This window comes from Euprymna scolopes, chromosome 18 (assembly GCF_053919585.1).
Source record: "Euprymna scolopes isolate OS-2025 chromosome 18, ASM5391958v1, whole genome shotgun sequence".
Classification (NCBI taxonomy): domain Eukaryota; kingdom Metazoa; phylum Mollusca; class Cephalopoda; order Sepiida; family Sepiolidae; genus Euprymna; species Euprymna scolopes.
Genome location: NC_136499.1, coordinates 100305489 through 100331364, shown reverse-complemented (window position 1 = coordinate 100331364; position 25876 = coordinate 100305489). Strand labels below are relative to the sequence as shown.

General features: G+C 40.9%; 1 protein-coding gene across 1 annotated transcript; it reads left to right on the top strand.

Moving 5' to 3' along the window:
• The first annotated feature begins 5454 nt into the window (after nt 1-5454).
• Nucleotides 5455-25210, top strand: LOC145297888 (uncharacterized). The gene is made up of 3 exons (XM_080144218.1): nt 5455-6047; nt 19697-19700; nt 24695-25210. The coding sequence occupies exons 1-3, from the start codon at nt 5455-5457 to the stop codon at nt 25208-25210; spliced, it is 1113 nt and encodes a 370-aa protein (XP_080000344.1).
• Nucleotides 25211-25876: the final 666 nt, after the last annotated feature.

The following is a 25876-nucleotide window of genomic DNA, read 5'->3' as shown; positions in this document are numbered from 1 at the left end:
TCCAGTTTGATAGAAAAGTAACTTATCTTGTCTTTGATAACATTTATTTGTTATATATTTGTTTTTTGACAACTTTTTCGAATCTATGTGTACAGTAATACAACCCCACTTTAATTCTATTTTGAGAAGTTTTTTTAAATTTTTTAATTAATGAGTAAAAATAAACTGAAAAAAAAGGTACTAATCGACCACCAAAAATTGTTAAAAAGGTTTTAAACTTAAAAAAAATCGTTATTAATATTTTACATGGAAAAAACAAAAAAACAAAAAATTCTTGCTTTTGTAAAATAAATAAATAAATAAAACGACGATTGAAATAAAACACAAGGCAAAAAAAAAAAAAAAATATTCACAGCAAAAGTTTATTTTTTTAAATTCAAATGATTGACCACGATTGGTTAATTTGAGTTACGTCAAACAAAATCTTGATTGTGATCAGTGGCGAAATATAAAAAGTCCTGGCTTTTGCGATATATTTGTGTTATATTGTATCATGAACTTTTCAGCTTTAAAATGATTACCATTAAAACAATTAAGTCAGTTTTATAACATTTTGATTCAAATTATAATTTAACGGCTAACTACGGTATTGTACTTCCTATCAAAACAAAATACCCGATACTACTTTATGACTTTATTAACGACAAATAATTACGGAATATAAAATGTAGTACTTATTTAAAATTACATTTATTAAAAAATAAAAATAGTTATGATGTACGTACTCGTCATCGAACGAAAATGTCATATTCCCAAAATCACGTAAATTGATCAAATAGTTTGGTTTTTAACTAAGAAAATCAAATTTTATGACTAAGCGAGACAGAAAACTCGTCTCCGGAAAACTCGTACCCGGAAAACTCGTACCCAAAAATACTTCCCCCCCCTCCTTTTTGCTAGGTAGGAAAACTGGTCCCTTATTGAATAAATATCGATTGAAAACACATTTTATTACCGTTCTTGAAGGAGATATTGTTTTTAAAAGAGACAATGCAGTGCAAAATATTATCGGGGTGCATTGTCAATGCACCCCCATAATATTTTTTAAAAATATTTTTAACTCTTGCTTAAAAAAAAAAAACTTGATCACGGTGTCAAGATACGAAAAACGAAACCAAATATTTATTAAAAAATACTCTAGTTTTAACACTTTTTGTGTCATTACGAAACAAAAAGAAAGAAAGAAAACACGTATTATCAAAGAAAGCAATTATTTTATTTAGAAGAATTAATTCAGCTTAAATAATTCTTGTGTTATCACAAAACAACAAAAAAGAAAACACGGTCTTATGTAATTTTGGTACCGCGCTGAAATAATAACGTTATTGAATTTAGGAAAACTCGTCCCGGGAAAACTCGTCTCGGGAAAACTCGTCTCGGGAAAACTCGTCTCCGGAAAACTCGTCTCGGGAAAACTCGTCCCCTTTCGCTAGGTAGGAAAACTGGTCCCGTATTGAATAAATATCGATTTTATGATCGTTCTTGAAGGAGATATTGCTTTTTAAAATAGACTATAGCCCCCCAGCTAATATTTTAAAAAAAAATATTTTTATTTGTCTAATGTTTTTTTTTTTTTTTTTTAAATAAAATCGATTGCCCGTTTTCTACCTAACTGGCTAAGTTCTTAGTGGTTTCACTTATTTTAAAGCGTTTATTATGTTCATACAAAGTTAATTACAATTTTTTTGTTTCTTATTTTAACGATGTTTTTTGGAGTCATAAAACAATAATAAAAAAACAAAACAAAAAAATTAAAAACTGGGAGCGTTACTTTTTTGTTTTGGTTTTTTATTTATGATATTTTTTTGTTGTTATGTTTTCGTTTTCTCTCATACCAAATGCACTCATGCGTTATTTAAAATTATAATTTTATCAATTATCAACATTTATTGTCGTCCTGTCAAATTTTGCAAAAATTAACTAATAAATTAAAAGCGAAATATTTTTTTTGGCGCGAGAGATGCCATGTGCTAACAATCTCTCGTTAACTAATTTTTAATTTTAAAAATTTTTATTTCAAAATTCTAAAATCAATCATTCAGAGAAAAAGTAATCACTAAATAAATTTATTAATCAATTTTATTGAAAACTCCGCTATCGTTTATCAAGAATCTTTTTAATTTCATTTTTTGTTGGTTGTTTTTCGGAGGGAGATATAGTTTTACCCCCCCCCTCTCTGGTGCTCGGAAAACTCGTCCCGGGAAAACTCGTCTCGGGAAAACCCGTCTCCGGAAAACTCGTCTCCGGAAAACTCGTCCCCTTTCGCTAGGTAGGAAAACTCGTCCCGTATTGAATAAATATCGATTGAAAACATATTTTATGATCGTTCTTGAAGGAGATATTGTTTTTTTAAAATAGACTATAATATTTAAAAAAAATATTTTAACTTGTTTAATGTTTTTTTTTTTTTTTTTAAATAAAATTGATTTTCTAAGTGTCCATTTTCTACCTTACTGGCTAAGTTCTTAGTGGTTTCACTTATTTTAAAGCGTTTATTATGTTCATACAAAGTTAATACCAAATTTTTTGGTTCTTATTTTAACGATGTTTTTTGGAGTCATAAAAACAATAATAATAAAAAACAAAACAAAGCAATTTATAAAAATCAGGGAGCGATTCGATTCTTCGTTACTTTTTTTGTTTTGGTTTTTTAATTATGATAGTTTTTTTTGTTTTTTTTGTTATGGTTTTGTTTTTTCTCTCATACCAAATGCACTCATGCGTTATTTAAAATTATAATTTTATCAATTATCAACATTTATTGTCGTCCTGTCAAATTTTGCAAAAATTAACTAATAAATTAAAAGCGAAATATTTTTTTGGCGCGAGAGATGCCATGTGCTAACAATCTCTCGTTAACTCATTTTTAATTTTTACTTCAAAATTCTAAAATCAATCATTAAGAGAAAAAGTAATCACTAAATAAATTTATTAATTAATTTAATTGAAAACTCCGCTATCGTGTATCAAGAATATTTTTAATTTCATTTTTTGTTGGTTGTTTTTCGGAGGGAGATATAGTTTTAACCCCCCCCCCTTCTCTAAATTATATTTTAAAAATACAACTTTTTCCAATCAATGTGTACAGTAATACAAACCCTGATAGAATTATAATTTTAAATAACGCATGAGTCATTTGGTATGAGAGAAAACGAAAACATAACAACAAAAAAACTATCATAATTAAAAAACCAAAACAAAAAAGTAACGCTCCCAGTTTTTAATTTTTTTGTTTTGTTTTTTTTTTATTATTGTTTTTATGACTCCAAAAAAAAATCGTTAAAATAAGAACCCAAAAAATTGTAATTAACTTTGTATGAACATAATAAACGCTTTAAAATAAGTGAAACCACTAAGAACTTAGCCAGTTAGGTAGAAAACGGACAATCGATTTTATTTAAAAAAAACAAACAAAAAAACATTAAACAAATAAAAATATTTTTTTTTAAATATTGGGGGGGGGGGCTATAGTCTATTTTAAAAAGCAATATCTCCTTCAAGAACGATCATAAAATGTGTTTTCAATCGATATTTATTCAATAAGGGACCAGTTTTCCTATCTAGCGAAAGGGGACGAGTTTTCCGGAGACGAGTTTTCCGGAGACGAGTTTTCCCGAGACGAGTTTTCCCGAGACGAGTTTTCCCGGGACGAGTTTTCCTAAATTCAGTTTTAACCCCCCTCTCTAAATTATATTTTTAAAAATATTAAAATTTGGGTTTGTATTACTGTACACATAGATTCGAAAAAGCAGTTAAAAAAACAAATATATAACAAATAAATGTTATCAAAGGCAAGATAAGTTGGGTTACCCGATAAGTTACTTTTCTACCAAACTGGATATAATTCTCGTGTTTTTATTCAATTTAACATGTTTATTCAGCTCGAAAAGCATACAGTGTTTACCGATGTATTGGAAAATTTAAAATGGCGGCCGACTTTCTCTTTAACACGGTAAGTTCGGAAAAAAGTGTTATAAATAATAAACTAGACAAAATACTGTTAGAAATTTGCTCAATATATGTTACCGTAACATAACTTGGCATATATTCGGTGGTTTTTTAATAGCATTTTCTCTAGTTTATTATTTATAACACCTTTTCCCGAACTTACCGTGTTAAAGAGAGAGTCGGCCGCCATTTTGAATTTTCCAATACATCGGTAAACACTGTATGCTTTTTGAGCTGAATAAACATGTTAAATTGAATGAAAACACGAAAATTATATCCAGTTTGGTAGAAAAGTAACTTATCTTGCCTTTGGTAACATTTATTTGTTATATATTTGTTTTTTGACAACTTTTTCGAATCTATGTGTACAGTAATACAAACCCGAAAATTTATTAATAAATTTATTTCGTGATTACTTTTTCTCTTAATGATTGATTTTAGAATTTTGAAGTAAAAATTTTAAAAAATTAAAAATTAGTTAACGAGAGATTGTTAGCACATGGCATCTCTCGCGCCAAAAAAATATTTCGTTTTTAATTTATTAGTTAATTTTTGCAAAATTTGACAGGACGACAATAAATGTTGATAATTGATAAAATTATAATTTTAAATAACGCATTATCTCCCTACGCCAGAGACAAGTGGTGACCCCGACGTGATACTACAGACACAGGCTTGGAAAAACGGTCAGGCAGAGAAGATGGCAGAAAGCACAGAGCCGGAGATTAACTTTTCTGCCCCGCTGGTCCAGTTACCGCCTTACAATCCAGTGAACCCCAGGAGTTGGTTCATCCAGCTCGAAGCAATTTTTGCAGCCCGGAGGGTCGTTCGCCAGGACTCGAAATACGCCTCAGTGGTGCAGGCACTACCTCCATCTATGGTAGAAGAAGTAGAGGACATCCTCCTCAACACTCCAGAGCAACTCCCATATACCTGCCTAAAGGAAGCAATCCTCAAGCGAACCGGCCGTTCAGACGAGGATCTCATCAGAGACCTATTTTCAAATGTGACTCTCGGGGACAGAACCCCATCCCAGCTCCTGCGACTGATGAAGAGCCGACTCGGCAACAACAGCATGGCAGAGCCCATTCTCCGCGGTCTTTGGTTGGATCGGCTTCCGCAAAACATTACCCAGGTCCTGGCACTGGTACCCGTAGAGACGCCCCTGGAAATAGTGGCAGACTCGGCCGACAAAGTATACTCACAGGCCCACCAACGGATACATCATGTCGAGAGTGACCCCGGGCACCGCTCACGACGATTGGAAGACGAACTTACTCGACTGCGAGCAGAGCTGAGAGAGCTCAAACTCTCCCTACGCCAGAGACAACGTAGCCCAATACCCCACACCCGGAACCGAAGCCGTACCCGCTCCCCAAGCCGAGGACGAAGGAACCTCCCAGGCACATGTTGGTACCACCAATCCTTCGGTGACCGGGCCCAAAAATGCCAACCTCCTTGCAATTACAATAAGGCCCAGGGAAACGAATAAACCGACAGACAGCGATGACTACTCCTGTCGGGACACATCCACACAGTCGTCTTTTCTATGTGTGGGACTGTAATAACGGTCTCAAATTCTTAGTGGACACCGGCGCCGCTATCAGTGTTATACCACCCACCAACAGACCCACCCTGAAACCCACCTCCTTTCAACTTCGAGCAGCAAATGGATCAACCATACAAACCTTCGGCAACAAGGAACTCACCCTCAACATCAACCTCAGGCGGGACTTCAAATGGTCATTTACATTGGCCGATGTGAAAACACCATTACTCGGTGCCGATTTCTTGGCCCACTACAACCTGTCCGTCCACATGAGGACAAGGACCCTGTCTGACGGCGTGACCTCGATAAAAATCATAGGAACCCCTTCAAGCCTCAACACGACGGGAATCAGCGTGGCAACACAACACGATCCACGGTACGCAACCATCCTGCACCGGTACAAGGACCTAACTCAGCCCATTAAATCTACCGATGCAGGGGAACACCAGACGCAACACCACATTAAGACGACCGGAAAACCAGCATTTTCCCGACCCAGAAGACTACCTCCACACAAACTAGCTTACGCCAAGAAAGCATTTGAAGAGATGTTGGCGGACAACACCATCCGCCCATCGGACAGCCCATATGCTTCACCACTGCACCTGGTACCCAAACCGAATGGCGAGTTCCGTATATGCGTGGACTATCGGAAACTAAATTCATCCACGGTCCCCGACCGGTACCCCGTTCCTCACATCCATGACTTCGCCGCCGGCCTACAGGGAGCCAGAATTTTTTCGAAAATAGACCTGACTAAGGCCTACTATCAGGTCCCAGTGGCCCCAGAGGACATCCCAAAGACAGCAGTGACAACTCCCTTTGGACTCTTTGAGTTTACCAAAATGCCTTTCGGATTACGCAACGCAGCCCAAACATTTCAGAGACTCATAGACGAAGTCTTGCGTGGACTACCTTACGTCTATGCTTACATTGACGACATCCTGGTGGCTAGCAGAGATGCTGACCTACACGAGAAACATCTGGATGAAGTGTTCCGCCGCCTAGCACATTACGGCCTCCGGATCAACCCAGACAAATGTGAATTCGGAGCACAACACATTGACTTTTTAGGCCATCACACCGACGCTCGTGGAATCACCCCTCTGCCAGAGAAAGTAGAAGCTATCCAGAATTTTCCGGTACCCACATCAATCAAACAGCTGCGACGTTTCCTGGGAATGATAAATTTTTACCGAAGATTCATCCCAGGATGCTCAAGTCTCCTCACCCCTCTGACGAATATCATACAGAGAAAAAACAAACCCATCTCTCTGGAAGGCGACCAGCTGAAGTCCTTCCACACAGCAAAAGCATCACTGGCTAACTTCACGAAATTAGCACACCTTGACCAGGACGTCCGAACGCGGATATTCCTCACGACAGACGCTTCAGACACTGGAGTCGGGGCCGTGGTAGAACAAGAAATCGATAATCAGCGAAGTCCAATCGCATTCTTCTCAGCTAAATTATCGTCGGCACAGTCGAGGTACAGCACCTTCTCAAAAGAACTCCTGGCAATATACCTTGCCATCAAACACTTCTGGCACCTATTGGAAGGAAGACATTTCACGGTTCTTACAGATCACAAACCGTTAACAACCTCCCTGTCAAACAACTCTGACAAGTATTCGACACGCGAAATCAGGCATTTGGACTACATTTCGCAGTTCACGTCCGATATCCAATACGTGAAAGGAAGAGACAATGCTGTTGCCGACGCCCTGTCCCGCTCTGACGTCAACTCTATTGAAGACGGCCCACTCAGCCAAGAGATGATAGCGACAGCTCAGGAATCCGACACAACCCTCCCTGAGGCCTTAGAAAACACATCTCTGCAACTAAAGGAATTTCCGGCACCGTTCAGCAGTAAGACCTTGTACTGCGACACAAAGTTGAGCAATCCCAGGCCCTACGTACCACCGGCACTGAGGAAACAAATCTTCGACCACTTTCATGGATTATCACACCCCAGCAAACGGGCAACCGTTAAACTTATCGCTGACCGTTTCGTCTGGCCTAACAAAAACTTCGATGTCCGGAACTGGGTAGCGACTTGCCTTGAGTGTCAGAAATGCAAGGTCCAACGACACACGAAATCTCCACCAGGCACATTCAACAACCCTGACGCACGATTAAGCCATATTCATGTCGACATCGTCGGACCCCTCCCGATGTGCCAGGACTTTCAATACCTCCTCACCATAGTCGACCGATTCTCCAGGTGGCCAGTAGCAGTACCCATCAGTGACACCTCTGCTAACACCGTAGCAAAGACAGTACTGCGAGAATGGATAGCCATCTTCGGCGTACCCGGTATTATTACCACAGACCGAGGTGCGCAGTTCCAATCCTCACTTTTCCAGGGATTTACGCAGATGCTCGGCGTTAAACATATAAAAACCACCGCCTATCATCCATGCGCCAACGGTCTCGTCGAACGATTTCATCGAACACTCAAAGTTTCTCTATCTACGAAACACCCCACTAACAACTGGGTAGATGAACTCCCCCTAATACTCCTATCTATCCGGAACTCCCTCAAAGAGGATTTGGAATGTTCACCAGCGGAAATAGTATTTGGCACACCACTCTCCTTGCCCGGTCAATTTTTCGATGATACGAAGCTTGACCTCACTGCTACAAACTCCTTCACCCAAGAACTACGCCATAAAATGGCCCAGTTAAAGTACTCACCGCCAAGGCAACCCACACCAAACACCCACGTTCCACAACAGCTCCGGGATTGCGAATTTATTTTCATCCGTAATGACGCGGTCAAGAAGCCCCTGACACCGACATACCAGGGTCCCTTTAGAGTCCAGAAACGCTCGGACAAGCACCTCACCATCGAGCGAGGAAATCGAACAGACACCGTCTCGATCGATAGAGTAAAACCTGCTCGACTAGAGAAATCCATACACGAGCCTGAACGCAGCTCAATCCATAGAGATCCCCCATCTGCACCAGAAAGCATCCGGGTACAACCTGCTCCACCAGAGCCAGCAGCGGATCGTGAAGCACACACCATTCCACCAAGAAAAACCCGTGTAGGAAGGAAGGTCACTTTCCCAGAAAAATACAAATCGTACATTTACTTTAATTGATAACGATCAATTATCCAGGGAGGGGGCCTTGTCGCGGCTTGGCCGCTAACAACAACAACAACGACAGCATTACAGACGACCAGCAATTAATAGACTCCGCCGAAATCAGCAGTAGCAAGTAAACAACAACAACAACAACGACAGCATTACAAACGACCAGCAATTAATAGACTCCGCCGAAATCAGCAGTAGCAAGTAAACAACAACAACAACAACGACAGCATTACAAACGACCAGCAATTAATAGACTCCGCCGAAATCAGCAGTAGCAAGTAAACAACAACAACAACAACGACAGCATTACAAACGACCAGCAATTAATAGACTCCGCCGAAATCAGCAGTAGCAAGTAAACAACAACAACAACAACGACAGCATTACAAACGACCAGCAATTAATAGACTCCGCCGAAATCAGCAGTAGCAAGTAAACAACAACAACAACAACGACAGCATTACAAACGACCAGCAATTAATAGACTCCGCCGAAATCAGCAGTAGCAAGTAAACAACAACAACAACAACGACAGCATTACAAACGACCAGCAATTAATAGACTCCGCCGAAATCAGCAGTAGCAAGTAAACAACAACAACAACAACAGCGCAACAGACGACAAGCAATTGACGGCCTTCGCCAAAATCAGCAGTAGCAGTAATGTCGGCGGCTGTCACGTGATTTCAGGGCCCCGTTGTAGAAAAGAAATTTAAAAAAAAACATCTTTTCTACAACAAAAACAAAAACAACAAACTTTAATTTCCTGGAAAAACTTCGTGAAATACAAACAACGAAATCCTTCAGCATCGACTGTTCGTAAAGAACACATCCGGGAATTAATATTAACTGTTGTTTAGAAATAGAAACAACTTCTTGCCCGCCCCCGGTATCTAGCAGCCCTCTGAATATTTTCGGCGAGGACTACAAGAAGCTCTTTGACTCCAAGTACAAAGACTATACGGAGGGGAACACAATCAAACCCCTCCCGGGTCAGGTCGAAGGCTTGGAGAAAAGAGTCCTCTCCTTCATCACGTCAGACACAAAGACGAGGGGTCTGACGGGGGTCAACAAAGACACCATGTTGAAACTCCTGCTGGAGCAGAACATCCCAGCCAGTTACGTCTGCAGACGGAGCTACGCACAGTGGGATGTGCTGCTCCCCACGCCAGAAGCCGCCGACAAACTGTCCAGGACCGTACACCAGAGCAGGAACATCAAGCTGCAGCCGGTGTACCTGAACAGGAGAAGGACAAACGTCTCCGCCTTGAACGTCCCCTGTTACATGGAAGCAGACCAACTGGAAGCCATCCTCAGCCAGTACGGGGACGTCGAGGAGGTAACTCCAGTCCGCGGTCAAAAGAACATAATGACCGGGGACTACAAGATCCAGATGGTCCTGGACAAGGCCGGCTTCTTTGGAATCCCGGCGACGCTGAAGTTCGGGGACTGGACCCTCTCCCTAATAGTGGAAGGGAGAAAGCCCCACTGCTGGCAATGCCAACAACAGGGGCACATGGCTAAAGACTGCCCCAAGAAGACCAGAAACCCGCCCAGGACAACTGGAAAAGTAGGAGTAGCAGCACCAGTCAAAGCCTCCGCTCCTGCCCCGACCACAAGCCTCCCAGAAGCACTTGCGGGCTGGGTTACGGTCACCAAAAAAGGGAAGACCCCCCAACAGTCATCCCCACAGACGGTGACCAGAGACCAACCCGAAAAACAAGAGGCCATGGAGACACAGGCACCCCCCTCCTCAAACAAGAGGAAATTACAAGAGTCTGAGGAGGAGGTATTGTCTGAGAAAGAGGAGGCAACGGCAGCTCCAACCAAACTGAGTGCCACAGAAATCAGGAGGGCCAGAAGGAGGAAGAGCAGGAAGACACGAGCCGACCCCCCAACTCCTACTGATAAAGACACCTCAGCAGTCCCGCAAGTTAAGCCACCTGCCACCCCACTACCTCAGCAGCCCGAGCAACTACCCCCCTCCCCAGATCTCCCCAAAGCCCCAAGAGACCTTTCACCACCCCCATCCTGTGATAAACCACCCCAGGAAGAAACTGTGACAACTACCCCCACTCCACCCCCCTCCCCTCACCCCCAACCTAAAAGCCCCCCTTCCCCAACAAGGCCAGTTCGCATGGAACGAACTAAAAAACTACCATTCCTGCCAGGGGGTAGAATATGCGAGCTAGACCCGCACCACACAACACCGGACCTCAAAGGACAGCAAAAGGTCCATTATAACAAGCTGAAGGGTCTCGCATACGTTGATGGCGACAGCGTAGCGGACCCAACAAAATTCAAGGACGCGCCGATGTTGACCACCTTTGTGAGGATCAACAAGGACGCTAGGACACAAGCCCTCTGGGCCATGATAAAAGCAGCGAAGGATGCGATCCCGGGCCAGCAGCTGGTGGACAGGGACCATCCTTCACTGAAAAACTTTTTCTTTAAGTGTGAGGGCAGAGTCCCTGTGTATATACACCCCTCATTCTACAGGGCACTCAAACTAACCTTCCCCCTGGACGTGGGAGGTGTGGCCAAGGACGGAGTACCCTCAGCAGATTTACTTACCGGCAGCCTCGGCCAGGCCTGCCACGTCCTCACTGCCAAGGATTTCAGACCCGTCTGTGACACTGAATAAGGTAAGTGAACATGGCTTTGAACTTGGCTACATTGAATGTGAGGGGCATCAGGTGTCGAAGCAGGGCCTCGCGCGTTGTGAGAGACTTGGTGTCCCTTAAGGTAGATATCGCCGCTATCCAGGAGACCCACTTTATTTGTGACGAGGATTGTCAGGTGCTGGTGAACGATTACGATGTTTACTCAGCATATGGCAATACTAATAGTCGTGGAATCTCCTTGCTAGTGAGTCGCACCCAGTCAGCGTCGGTGAATGTTGTTCACGCAGGCGAGGACGGGCGGCTAGTTGTTGTTGATGTTGCCGTTAATAGTAGTGTGTTTCGGATTGTCGCGGTTTATGCTCCCAATTCTGCTGTAGAGAGGGCATCCTTTTTTCGACGGTTGGAGGGCTTCTTAGTGGATCCGGAACGGTTAGTGCTAATGGGTGATTGGAATGCAATCCTTGATCCCCAAATAGATTAGGTCGGGGGGACTAGTGGGTCGGTGCGGTGTGACAGCACTCTGTTCGACCTGATGGCCTCGTGCGATCTCGTCGACAGATTCCGTCTGGACCATCCGGGGCGGGAGATGTGGACGTGGCATCCTGGAACGCCTTCCCATCCGAGTACTTACTTGGATCGGATGTTAGTTAGAAGAGGTGACGTAGACTTTCTATCGTGCCCCACGTTCCACTTGTTAGGACACTCGGACCATAAACTCGTCATGGCCCGTTTGAACTTAAGTGCTAGGCCTAAACTAGCCGGATACTGGAAGCTCAACAGCACCTTGTTGGAGTTGGAGGACTACCGGTTGAAGGTTACAGAATTAATTCAGCGGGCTTTAGTGGGGGCGGTTACAGGGAGTAAGTGGTGGGTTAGTCTTAAGGCCAAAATTAGGCGCTTCTCTGTCCAATACAGCCAACGCCTCGCGTTAGATAAGGCTAAGGCAAAGAAGCGCTTAGAGGATAAGCTGACCCGGGCGGTGGAGAGGGGGGATCCCCTAGAGGCAGCACTAGCTAAACAAGACCTCAGCCGCTTGGCTAGCGAGCGGTATGAAGGTCAAGTAGTTAGGGCCAGATTAATGAAAGTTTCCAACGAGGCTGTGAATGTTGACGCTGTTGAGCGTAAGGCTGCTCTAAGGCGCGGTTCGGACGGGTACATTCGTAAAGTACATAACCTGGAAGGACACGCCCTAGCTTCGACTCGGGAGATCTGTGAGGGGTTTCGGGAGCATCTATTGGAGCGCTTCACCCAACTACCCGGACTCAGGGTCAATGAGTTTGGCAGCTATTTGGCTGACTCGCCCCGCCTCACGGCGGCTCGGGCAGCTAGCTGTGATGGTCTTGTTACTGAACATGAGGTCATTACTGCGTTGAAGCAGGTCGGCTACAACAAATCCCCGGGGCTTGATGGTTTACCCTACGAGTTCTACCTGAGGCTGTCGCCCATGTTGGTCCCTATTCTGAAGGATATGTTCAACCATTGGTTTGCTCAGGGTTCCATCCCTGGACAGGTGACCAAGGGAGTGATCACATTGCTGAGGAAAGGTCAACGGCATGGTGGGGTGGAAAATTTCGAAGATTTTAGGCCCTTGACTCTGCTAAACACAGAGTTAAAGATTTTGGCAAAGATTCTTGCGAATCGTTTGCAGGTTGTCATCACTGACTTGATCAAACCGGACCAGACTTATGCTGTGAAGGGGAGATCGATTCAAGACAATTTGCATTTGATACGCTCGATCATAGAGGGGACAGAAGACGACGCCGAAGCCGCGCTGATCAGTCTAGATCAATCCAAGGCATTCGATAGGGTCGACCATCGGTTCCTGGGAGCTGTATTAGAGGCCGCCGGATTTAATCCGGACTTCCGCAAGTGGATCTTTGTCCTGTATGATAGGCCGACGGTAGCGGTGCAGATCAACTGTAAGCTGTCGGAGTCGTTCGCTGTCTCTCGGTCGGTGCGTCAGGGCTGTCCGCTGTCGCCTCTGTTGTACGTCCTGGCGTTGGAACCCCTCCTTCGCAAGTTAAGGGACGAGGCGGCTACACCAGTCCTGCGCGGAATAGCCCTCCCTGGAGGCACACGAGCCAGGGTTTCCGCGTTCGCTGATGACGTCACCGTGTTCGTGTCTTGCCACACGGACGTTCAAGCGGTGGTCGAGGCGCTCGCTCGATACGAAGAAGTTACAGGGGCCATGTTCAACCGCAGCAAGTCTGTCGGCCTGCGGTTGGGGGCCTGGACCGGGGTAAACTCGCTTCCAGGTATTTTCAGCTGGACCGATGGACCGGTCCGTATTCTCGGTATCTGGTTTGGACCGGGACTTCAGCTGGAAAAGAATTGGTCGGAAGTATATGGCAAGGTCAAATCGTCGGTGAAGACTTGGATTGGAAGGAAATTGTCCTTGAAGGGTCGGGCGGAGGCGTGCGCTACATACGTCTTTCCGCTCATCCTTTACCGATTGTCTGTACTTCCTCTCCCTGCAGAACGACTAACCCACTTACAAGGGCGCCTCGATTCACTATTGTGGAAGGAGGGTAAGCATTATGTCTGCAGAGAGGTCTGTGTCCAGAGGCTGAGCGAGGGAGGCCTGGGTCAGCCCAGTCTCTTGTGTCATAGAAATGCCGAGAGATTGGCTTTCTTGGGTCGTTCGCTTGAAGAAGACGCTCCTTGGGTCCCTGTGGTTGAGAACGCGTTTCCCAATCTCAAATCCAACTCCTCGGTAGAAGGTCGTCGTAGGCCGAGGGGGGAGTCTAAGTTCTTCTCCGAATGCCGGACCGCTCTTAGAGCTTTGCCGGGGACCAGTGTCCTCGATCAGCCAAGAAAGAAACTATATCGGGAGCTAGTGGAGGGGACCGCGAAGGATCCACTTTGTAGGCGGATGGGATGGTCGATGGAGGTTGTCCGCTCTCATTGGAGTTGGGCGCCGGGACGGGAGATTCTGAACAACTCGGAATTTTCCCTCACCTGGCGACTGGTCCGTAACGCGCTGCCCCTTCTCGACGTACTCCGCCGGTATAAAGAAAATGCAAGTGGCTTCTGTCCGCGCTGTGACGAACGCGAGCCCGAAACGATCGGGCACGCGTTTTTTAGTTGCAGCCGGATCCAGCCCTTATTGGAGTACGTCGAGGGGGTAGCGGCTCGCATCGATGCCGAATGTCCGCTCGATCTCGACGAAGGGTTTTTTGTGTACAACATGGAGCCGCCGTTCCCCAGGGAGGAAAGAATGGTTATCCTGGCGATCCTGGCAGTAGCGCGCATGGTGATTTGGATCACGCGCCTCAAGTTGGTCCACGAAGGGACATCTGTTCCGGATCGTGATCTGATCGTTTACTTTAAACATCTGCTTAAGGTAAAGATCAGATGCGATTGGAGGAGGTTGCCTAGAGCGGATTTCGACAAGAGGTGGGTGCACAGCACTAGTTTGTGCATCCGTCGAGGAGTCAAGTTTCAATACGTGTTCCCTCCTTAGGCATGGCACGGGCGGTGCTGGGGCCTTCGGAACCCATCCCGCTTAGGTTCTAGCTAAGAAAAACTTAAGAAGACTCTTGACTGGTGGTATAAATGAGATCCTGTTCCTGATTTTATTTTTTGGTACTAGAGAACCTCTGAGTCTGCCCATCCCCTTTGTGCCACATCCCTGTTTTTTCAACATCCCCGGTCACTCCCCTACTCAGAGGTCACCTTCCAACCCTCCTCCACCCGTTGCTTTGTCTTCTCCCACTGCCATTAAGATATTTTCCCCAATCCCCAATTAGGGATGCCCTGCTTGTTTTCGGTTCCCCGGAAAACAGTGGGGGGTCTAGTCACCTAGATTAGTACAGGGGGGTCTCACTAACAACTCAGTAGGACTTATTGTTTGTTTTTCATACGAACACTTTTTAGTTTTTTCCCCACTCCACGAACAACCTTTCTCTTAATTCAAAAACTTTTTATTTCTAATGAAATTGAACTTTATTTTCTCACACATGCACACACACACTTTAAAAAAAAAAAAAAAAAAAAAAGGCATACACAAACACACAGACAACTGTTCATCAATTGTAAATATGGTTTTCATTCTTAAACGCTGGGGATTTATTAGTTAGTTTAAGATCCATAGAGTGAATGAGGTATTTTGGTAAATGTTGCCAGTCAAGAGTAAGACTCCAAAGTCTACATTCATTACCTTTTTAATCACTTTAGTCACAAAGACCCTGAACCCTTCCCCTCCCAAACTTCTTGTAGGGCCTTGTGCCTAATTTTGTTGTTTAAGAAATTTTTTGTTAATTGTATTTTCAAGATTTTTTACTAAGCAATAAAATATATAATCTCGGCAAAGCTCTGCACTTGCTCACGGTTCCCTAATCGTTCGACGCTCGCGCAATCACTGTGACTCCAGTCTCACCACTGTAGCAGTCCAGTCCACCACCACTACAGTGGCTCCGGTCTCCACACCGTAGAAGTCCACCACCACTAAAGTGGCTCCGGTCTCCACACCATAGAAGTCCACCACCACTACAGTGGCTCCGGTCTCCACGCCGTAGAAGTCCACCACCACTACAGTGGCTCCGGTCTCCACGCCGTAGAAGTCCACCACCACTACCGTGGCTCCGGTCTCCACGCCGTAGAAGTCCACATCATCACCACGACTCCGTCCTCCATGTCGTCTGTACCTTTCATACACTGACTCCTCCCTCAGTGTCAGTCCGATCCGAGCGTCTGTCCGTACCTGATGAACACTGAACCCTCAGTGTTGCCAATTCGTTCGTCCGTACCTCTCATACACTGACATCTTTCTCAGTGACAGTGTGATCCGAGCGCCCGTCCGTACTTGATGAACACTGAACCCTCAGTGTTACCAATTCGTTCGTCCGTACCTTTCATACACTGACTCCTCCCTCAGTGTCAGTCCAATCCGAGCGTCCGTCCGTTGCTAATTCGTTCGTCTGTACCTTTCATACACTGACTCCTCCCTCAGTGTCAGTCCGATCCGAGCGTCTGTCCGTACCTGATGAACACTGAACCCTCAGTGTTGCCAATTCGTTCGTCCGTACCTCTCATACACTGACATCTTTCTCAGTGACAGTGCGATCCGAGCGCCCGTCCGTACTTGATGAACACTGAACCCTCAGTGTTGCTAATTCGTTCGTCCGTACCTCTCATAACCTGAGGCTAACGTATCAGTACTATCCCAGTCGGACCCAAGTCAACCAATCACCCGCATCAGTTACCACGCCGATTCCTCCGACGTCATTCCAGCTTACGGCGAACCGACAAGCATCCCCCTGACAGAATACACCGGCGACGGATCCCGGACCAACGTACGTCGCCCAGTGAGAAAATTCGCATTTGCCACCCTTTCGTTTGCTTAAATAAAAGGCTAATCTTCGTCTTTAAACTAAACCACCCGAGTTTGTCATTCTTCTTTGTCCTATTGTTTTCTTCCTTGTACTTGTGTCTGATATATATTTAGTTGCACGGTCAGTTGGCTAACCACCTTCTGGCCTCCCCGCAACAAGTGCATTTTGTATGAGAGAAAACAAAAACATAACAACAAAAAAAATATCATAATTAAAAAACCAAAACAAAAAGCAACGAAAAATCGAATCGCTGCCTATTTTTAAATTTTTTGGTTTTGTTTTTAATTATTGTTTTTATGACTCCAAAAAACATCGTTAAAATAAGAACAAAAAAAAATTTGTAATTAACTTTGTATGAACATAATAAACGCTTTAATATAAGTGAAACCACTAAGAACTTAGCCAGTTAGGTAGAAAACGGACACTTAGAAAATCGATTGTATTTAAAAAAAAAAAAAAAATTAAACAAGTAAAAATATTTTTTAAAAATATTAGGTGGGGGCTATAGTCTATTTTAAAAAGCAATATCTCCTTCAAGAATGATCATAAAATGTGTTTTCAATCGATATTTATTCAATAAGGGACCAGTTTTCCTATCTAGCGAAAGGGGACGAGTTTTCCGGAGACGAGTTTTCCGGAGACGAGTTTTCCGGAGACGAGTTTTCCGGAGACGAGTTTTCCCGAGACGAGTTTTCCCGGAATCCCCCCTCTCTCTCTAAATTATATTTTAAAAAATATTAAAATTTATCATTTTCTTTTTAAAACCAAATCTCCCTCAGTAATTTCTTTAATTTTCTATTTTTTAGCGATTATCAAGACCCCCTAAGATGTGATATACCGGGCCGGGCATTATTTCTCGTTCTTCCGTAACACTCGACATGTTTTTTGTTTGTTTTCTGTTTTTTTTTTTCTTTACCAAATAAACGATTCCAAATAAATTAAATAAACAACATAGTCGGCGAGGTAGAAAAATCGATTTTACCCTTTTATAAACAACAGTATATAAGTAAATTCTTTTTATATTAATATAAAAAAAAATATGCGGTCTCGTTTATGAACATAAACGTTTTTATTAAAAACACAAAAAAAACATTAAACAAGTAAAAATATTTTGAAAAAATATTATGGGGGGGGGGTATAGTTTATTTTAAAAAACAATATCTCCTTCAAGAACGATCATAAAATGTGTTTTCAATCGATATTTATTCAATACGGGGCCAGTTTTCCTACCTAGCGAAAGGGGACGAGTTTTCCCGAGACGAGTTTTCCCGAGACGAGTTTTCCCGAGACGAGTTTTCCCGGGACGAGTTTTCCCGGCACCAACGTTATTATTTCGAAGGTGCCCGGAAAACTCGTCCCGGGAAAACTCGTCTCCAAAAAACCCGGACCCGGAAAACTCGTACCCCCCCTTTTTACTCGGTAAGAAAACTGGTCCCTTATTGAAATAATATCGATTGAAAACACATTTTATTATCGTTCTTGAAGGAGATATTGTTTTTAAAAGAGACTATGCATGCACCCCCATAATATTTTTAACCCTTGCTTAAAAAAAATAAACTTGCTCACGGAGTCAAGATACGAAAAACGAAACCAAATATTTATTAAAAAAATACTCTAGTGTTAACACTTTTTGTGCCATTTCAAAAAAAGAAAAGGTACTGGTCGCGGTAAGAGTTCCCTGCCGAACACCCTCCAAAAACAATGATGTCTCCCGTTTCTCGCGCAGCCGCCAAGGACATGTTTTAGTTGCCATAGTAACAACACTTTTTATCGACATTGTTTTACTGTTTAAAGACATTACTACACATTTATTAATAATATCTCACTTTTAATCACTTTTATCGACTTTTTAAAACTTTTTTTTTTTTACTCTTTTTAAATGACAACGCTAATGTTTATGAATATTGAAATAAAACATTACTACACATTTATTAATATCTTTTTTTTTCTTTACTGTTTATGTGTCAATTTTATCGACTTTTTCTTTTCTTATATTGAATATTGAAATAAAAGACATTACTACACATTTATTAATAATATCTTTTTTTTTTTTTTTACTGTTTTACTGTTTGTGTCACTTTTATCTTCTTTTATGAAACTTATCGGCGGTTCTTGAAATTTACTTACCACAAAACTTGTCGGCGGTTCTTGAAATTTACTTACCACAAAATGATGATAGAATAATAAATTTACTTACGTTTAATCAATGTTATTTTCTTTTTTAAATAGCATTTTCTTTTTAAATGACGACGTTTTTACTGTTTATGAATATTAAAAGAAAAATAATTACTAAACATTTATTAATAAGAAAATGGGTGCTAGTGCACTTATGATCCGCGCTATATTTTAAATCGTATTTCTAAGCTTAAAGTTTAATGTTCATAAACAGTAAAAACGTCGTCATTTAAAAAGAAAATGCTATTTAAAAAAGAAAATAACATTGATTAAACGTAAGTAAATTTATTATTCTATCATCATTTTGTGGTAAGTAAATTTCAAGAACCGCCGACAAGTTTTGTGGTAAGTAAATTTCAAGAAACGCCGATAAGTTTCATAAAAGAAAAAGTCGATAAAAGTGACACAAACAGTAAAAAAAAAAAAAAAAAGATATTAATAAATGTGTAGTAATGTCTTCTATTTCAATATAAGAAAAGAAAAAGTCGATAAAATTGACACATAAACAGTAAAGAAAAAAAAAGATATTAATAAATGTGTAGTAATGTTTTATTTCAATATTCATAAACATTAGCGTTGTCATTTAAAAAGAGTAAAAAAAAAGTTTTAAAAAGTCGATAAAAGTGATTAAAAGTGAGATATTATTAATAAATGTGTAGTAATGTCTTTAAACAGTAAAACAATGTCGATAAAAAGTGTTGTTACTATGGCAACTAAAACATGTCCTTGGCGGCTGCGCGAGAAACGGGAGGCATCATTGTTTTTGGAGGGTGTTCGGCAGGGAACTCTTACCGCGACCAGTACCAAAGAAAACACGGTCTTATGTAATTTTCGTACCACGCTGAAATAATAATTATTATTTTGAAAGCCATTCTTAACATCGGGAGGGGAGGGTATCGTTTAAAAGTCATTTCGGGGGCACTTGTGCTGTGTACTTAAAAATATACAAATTTATTTTCTTTTGTAGGTGGGTGAGACTCGCTTTAAAACTATATCTACCTCAGTATTTTCTTTAATTTTCGGACATTTTTTGTTAAAAATTATTTACTAAGTAATGTCGAGTCTGACATTACTTGTTATTTCTTTTTAATTAAATAAACTCTTTAAAATAAGTTTAAACACCAAAAACTTACAAAGCTAGGTAGAAAACGAAAACCTAGAAAAATCAATTTAATTTTTTTAAAACAATAAACATGTAAAAATATTTTTTAAAATATTATGGATGTGCATTTGCATTATTACCTAAAAATATAAAGATTTATTGGTAATCGTGAAGAAAGAGAGAGCCTGTTTCCTCCGTTTGACTATAGGTGGCGTTACTGTCTGTCCACCCAGTTACGGAAGCACAAAATGTATATAATGCCACCCTTGAAATAAAAATAAATGTTTTTGTTATATTTTAATTTTAAACATGGTTTGATTTTTTTGGGGTGGGGGGTGCAAACATATTTAAGTTTTGTTTTTTGTTTTTTCAAACATATTTACGTTTTTTTGTTGTTTGTTTTTGCAAGCATATTTAAGTTTTATTTTTCCAAACATTTACGTGTTGTTGCTTGTTTATTTTAAAACATTTACGTTTTTTTTTTTTTGCAAGCATAAACTAAATATTTTTGAAATATTTTTCTTTTTGAAAAGTTTGCTTATGCACTTATTGGTACCGCGCTATTTTTTAATAGTAGTTTCAAGTAAGATTCAGGTTTTACAATATCCTTTTTCAAATATATATATATATATATACTTGCGGAAAAGGTAAAATAAGTGCAGAAAAATTAAGAAAAAAAAGAGGGGGTCCATAAAAAAGATAAAAGAAAAAACGTTGATTTTTTTTATTATTATCATAAGAGCGTAAAAAATACTCGCGGAAAAACGGTTGTACCCATAAATATGTTTAAAAGAAAAATATAGCAAAAACATTTAGTTTATGCTTGCAAAAAAAAAAAAACGTAAATGTTTAAAAATAAACAAGCATCAAAACGTAAATGTTTGGAAAAATAAAACTTAAATATGTTTGCAAAAAAATAAAACTTAAATATGTTTGCACAAAAAAAAAAAAAGAAACATGTATAAAATTAAAATATAACAAAAACATTTATTTTTATTTCAAAGGTGGCATTATATACATTTTGTACTTCCGTAACTGGGTGGACAGACAGTAACGCCACCTATAGTCGAACGGAGGAAACAGGCTCTCTCTTTCTTCACGATTACCGATTTATTTTGTTTTGGAGGTGGGTGGGGGGCTTTTAATTTTAAAATTATATCTACCTTAATATTTTCTTTAATTTTCTATTTTTGAGCAATTAGCCTCCTAAGACGTGATCCTCTTATGTCGGTCATTTTTTGTTCATAAGTAACACTCGACATTACTTTTTTTTTTTTTTTTTTTTTTTTTTTTTAAACTAAATAAACTTTTTAAAATAAGTTGAAAGACCAAAAACTTTCAAAGCTAGGTAGAAAACGAAAACTTAGAAAAATTAATTTAATTTTAAAACAGCAGTAAACAAGTAAAAATATTTAAAAAAAATATTATGGGATATGTATTCTCTTTTAAAGACAATATTTTCTTCAAGAACGGTCATAAAATGTGTTTTCAAACGATATTTATTCAATAAGGGACCAGTTTTCCTACCTAGCAAAAGGGGACGAGTTTTCCGAGGTCGAGTTTTCCGGAGACGAGTTTTCCGGGGACGAGTTTTCCTAAATTCATTTTGATCGGCTATGATTTATAAATAAGAGAGATACAAGTCAATTCGAACTATCGAGATCCAAATCAGGGCGCTTCTACACTAGTAGGACGAAATGTTGGAAATCGTAATACTGAATTTCACATCAAAACAAAGGTATCTACGTATTCCTCATATTTTTAACATGATTATATCTAAAATTTACGAAAATCGATAAGGTAGAAAATTATTAAAGAAAATACAAAATAGAATTTGATGAAAACGATCGTAAGATGCAGGGGAGTTAAAAGGAGAGGTAATTTTCCGTTTTGATTTAAACAAGATGGCCGCAATTTTTACCTGCTAACACGATTAAAGTTTTTTTAAAATAATTCATTAATATTCAGGTAATTTCGACTGCATAATTTGGAAGCTATTTTGACAAAAAAAATCAGTAGAAACCATTGTTTTTATTTGAAAACTCCATTTATCGACTACAAAATTTTGTCCTAATAGTGTAGACGCGCCAAAATCAGCATTTACATGGATGTAATTTACTATTAAAATCGCTATGTTCATGTTCCGTTCTATCTCCTCTGGGATCCTCTGACCATTCCATTGTATCAGTTAAGAAATGTAATAAGTCTTCTGACGTACTTCTCCACCGTACTGTATATCAATACTCTATGGCTGACTGAGATAGCTTCCATACATTCGTATCTGATCTACCTCTGCATTCCATGTTTAAAAAGGATGTGTCCTCTATAGTATCAGATCTGATCGAATGGTTAATTGTAGGCATAGACCAATTCATACCATCCAAAAAATTCCAACAAAAAACCTAACAGTCAGCCATGGTTCTCCCCAGAATATGCTGCTGCCATTGTGCACAGAAATCACTTTTTCCGTAGCTACCAACGTAATAGATGTATCGAGACTAAAGCTGCTTTCAGGGCTGCCAGCAACCACTGTAAAAGAGTAATAAAAAAATGCAAAAGAGCTATATGCTCAGTCCATTAAATCCAAATAGCTGAGCAGCGGCTTGGTTCCCACCAGTTTTGGCAAATGGCAAACAGGATCCTGAACAAAAGCGTGTGTTCTATCCCAACCATCATCAATAGACCTGAGGTCATCTCGTCAGCATCAGACAAAACCAAACTATTTGCCAAGAACTTTGCAGCTAATTCTACCTTATGCGACGAAGGTCATCAACTCCCTATATTTCCCCCACACGCTATGTAACATACAAATATCTGTGCGTGATGTCACCAAGCTAATCAAGAATCTTGATTCCAGTAAAGCAACTGGCCCAGACGGCATTCCAATTATAGTGTTGAAAAAGCTTCAACCAGAACTTGCTCCCATACTTACAAAACAGTTTAAGTGTTGTCTTAAGGAGATGTGCTCCCCAAAACCCTGGAAAACCACATCAATATGCCCTGTATTTAAGAATTCTGGTGATAAGTCATCTCCCTCTCAGTACAGACCAATAAGTCTCCTGTGTGTCATGAGTAAGCTGCTGGAATCCTATTAAATAGAGAAGTAGTCAACCACCTCAGCAGAAATAACCTTCTTAGTGACATACAATATGGTTTCCGTTCTGCTAGATCTACAGCAGATGTGCTAATGGTTATATTTCATAGGATTAGTGAATCTCTCGACAAAGGCTTCCTTTCTAGGACAATTGCTCTTGACATATCAAAGGCCTTCGATAAGGTATGGCATAAAGGCCTACTTCACAAGATTTCCAGCTACGGTATAACTGGAAATGTTTTCTCAATTATTAAATCATTTCTCTCTGATAGGCTCATAAGAGTAGTGGTTGATGGGCAGAAATCAGAGGCCCAGATTATTAATGCTGGAGTTCCTCAGGGGTCCAACCTGGGCCCAACTCTCTTCCTGATCTACATCAATGATCTCCCAAAACACATACTTAAATCATTCGTTGACATCTATGCTGATGATATGAGCATCTATGGCAACACGTCAAAGGCTGTGAATGACAAAGTTCTCTCTGATTCTAGCTCCCCTGATCTTGAGCATGTGGTACAATGGGGGAAGAGGTAACGGGTTACTTTTAATGCATCTAAAACCAAGCTCCTATCTTTACATCATCAACGCTCTGATCCCCATCTCGCATCAATTGAAATAGATGGCTCTTGTCTTTTTGACAAGCTTCTGGGTTTGACCTTTACTCCTGATCTGAAATGGAACACGTACATCAAGTCTGTTGCCCGGGTCGCTGGGAAAATGGTGGGATCCTTCCACCGTTCCAAAAGATATCTCACGATTGATGCAATTCTCTATCTGTATAAAAGCCAAGTACGTCCAAGGATGGAGTACTGCTGTCACTGCTGCCACATCTGGGCTGGAGCTGCTAAAAACAGCCTATCCTGCCCTGACAGAGTACAGAATAAACTTTGTGGCTTAGTGGGGGATGCCCTTTTCTCTTCCCTGCAACCTCTCTCCCACAGAAGAAACGTTGTGAGCCTGTCTTTGTTTTATCGATATTTCCATGGCAAGTGCTCATCTGAGCTCCAATTTCTGGTTCCCCCTCGCCAATCTTTCGCAAAAAACACCCGTCTAGCTGTCAGTAATTTTCCCCACTCTTTATCTGTGCTTAAATCAAAACGTAGATTCCATGAACAAAGCTTCTTTCTTAGAACTGCACGCCTGTGGAACTCTCTTCCATTTTCCTGTTTCCCACCTGACTACAACTTGGATGTCTTCAAGTCCAACATAAACAAATTCCTGATGAATCGCCCCCTTAAGTAAGACACTTTATCAAATCTCCAATACTAGCGATTACTATGATACTACCCCATTGATTACTGTACACACAATAACCCTTATCCCCGAGTGGCTTCCGGGCCTTGATAAGTGGTGACCTCCATGTAAAAAAAAATAAATATGACTTTTAAAATTGTCGCTGGCATGTAGTATTTATGATATTAGGACATTTATCATTCAGTGTAATCCCCACTATCTTCACTAGTCGCCATGTTTGCTTATGCAAGCTTGCACATTCAATATTTGCATGAGCGCAAAAATTGAATGCATGCATTCTGCGACCCTGCCCACACATGAAACTCACCTAACATGGAGGAGACTGAATTCGATGTCTTGGAATCATCAACTTTCCATGTCAGTATAGGGACTCAGATTGGACAAATACAACATTTTTTGTTGTAGAAGTACTGGGATCTGTAGTCGTAGGACTTCCAACATGTAAAAGGCTAAAGCTAATAGCTATAACTGTGGACACCTTTTAATAAGTGTTTAAATACACCTACTTCTATCAGCCAACTTACGTCACAATACCCAAGCAGTTGGATAGAATTGGAAATTTTAGTGGGACCACCAAACACCTACTAAAGGAGGCTGCAGAACCTTTCATCGACCCTCCATGCAAATGCAGTATCCACCTCAAAGACAAATTGAAGGAGGATATTAACAGGTTCCTTGAAGAAGATGTGCTCTGGAAAGTTGAGAAACACACAGGCTGGTGCTCCAATTTGGCATACAGCATAAAGGAAAATTGGTCCCTTCGAATATGCATGGACCTACAGAAACTCGATGCCAGCCTCAAAAGATGTCTGCACAAAATACCGACAATGGACGAGCTAAACCCATCCTTTGCAAAAGCCAAGGTGCTCAGTAAACTTGATGTGAAGGTGGGTCACGTGTTAGTCCATCTGGATGAAGAATCACAACTGTTGACAACCTGCAGGATGCCATTTGGACTGGAAGCATCTACTGTTTGGTCTCAATGTCTCACAAGATATGTTCCAAGCAAAAATGCGCCAAAGCCTAAATGATGTAGCTAGCATAGCTGACGATGTAGCCGTATTTGTTCAAAACAATGAGGACCATGACAAAATCTTACATAACTGCATGGCACAAGCAGCTGAAATTAGCCTTTTATTCAACAGCAAGAAGTGTTTCATAAAGCAGCCCAGTATATCTTTTTTGGAAACATATACATGTCTACTGGAATTAAATCAAACCTGGATAAGGTGTGCGACGTCAAGCAAATGCCAAAGCCATAAAACAAAAGGGGAACTACGTTTTCTAGGTATGCTAAATTACTTGTCACTATACATTCCAAACTTTACTGAAAAGACTTACCCATTACACAGTCTTCTTAAACCCCAATCACCATGGATTTGGGACAATGACCATCAAAAGTGATACGATCATCCCAAGGAAATGATTACTGATGACTAAGGCTATGACAACAGCATATTCTTTTCATTGTTTTGACTCTCGAGTATATATCGACACAGTTAGGCACAGTTAATCAACCAAGAACCACATCACTTTATATAAAAGCATATAAGATATCAATGGATATACACTCGAGAGTCAAAACAATGAAAAGAATATGCTGTTGCCCTAGCCCTATAACACATGCCTTTCATACTATGATCAGACTAAACCCACATCACTGAAGGTGGATACCTTACTAAAGGGCCTAAGAGTGG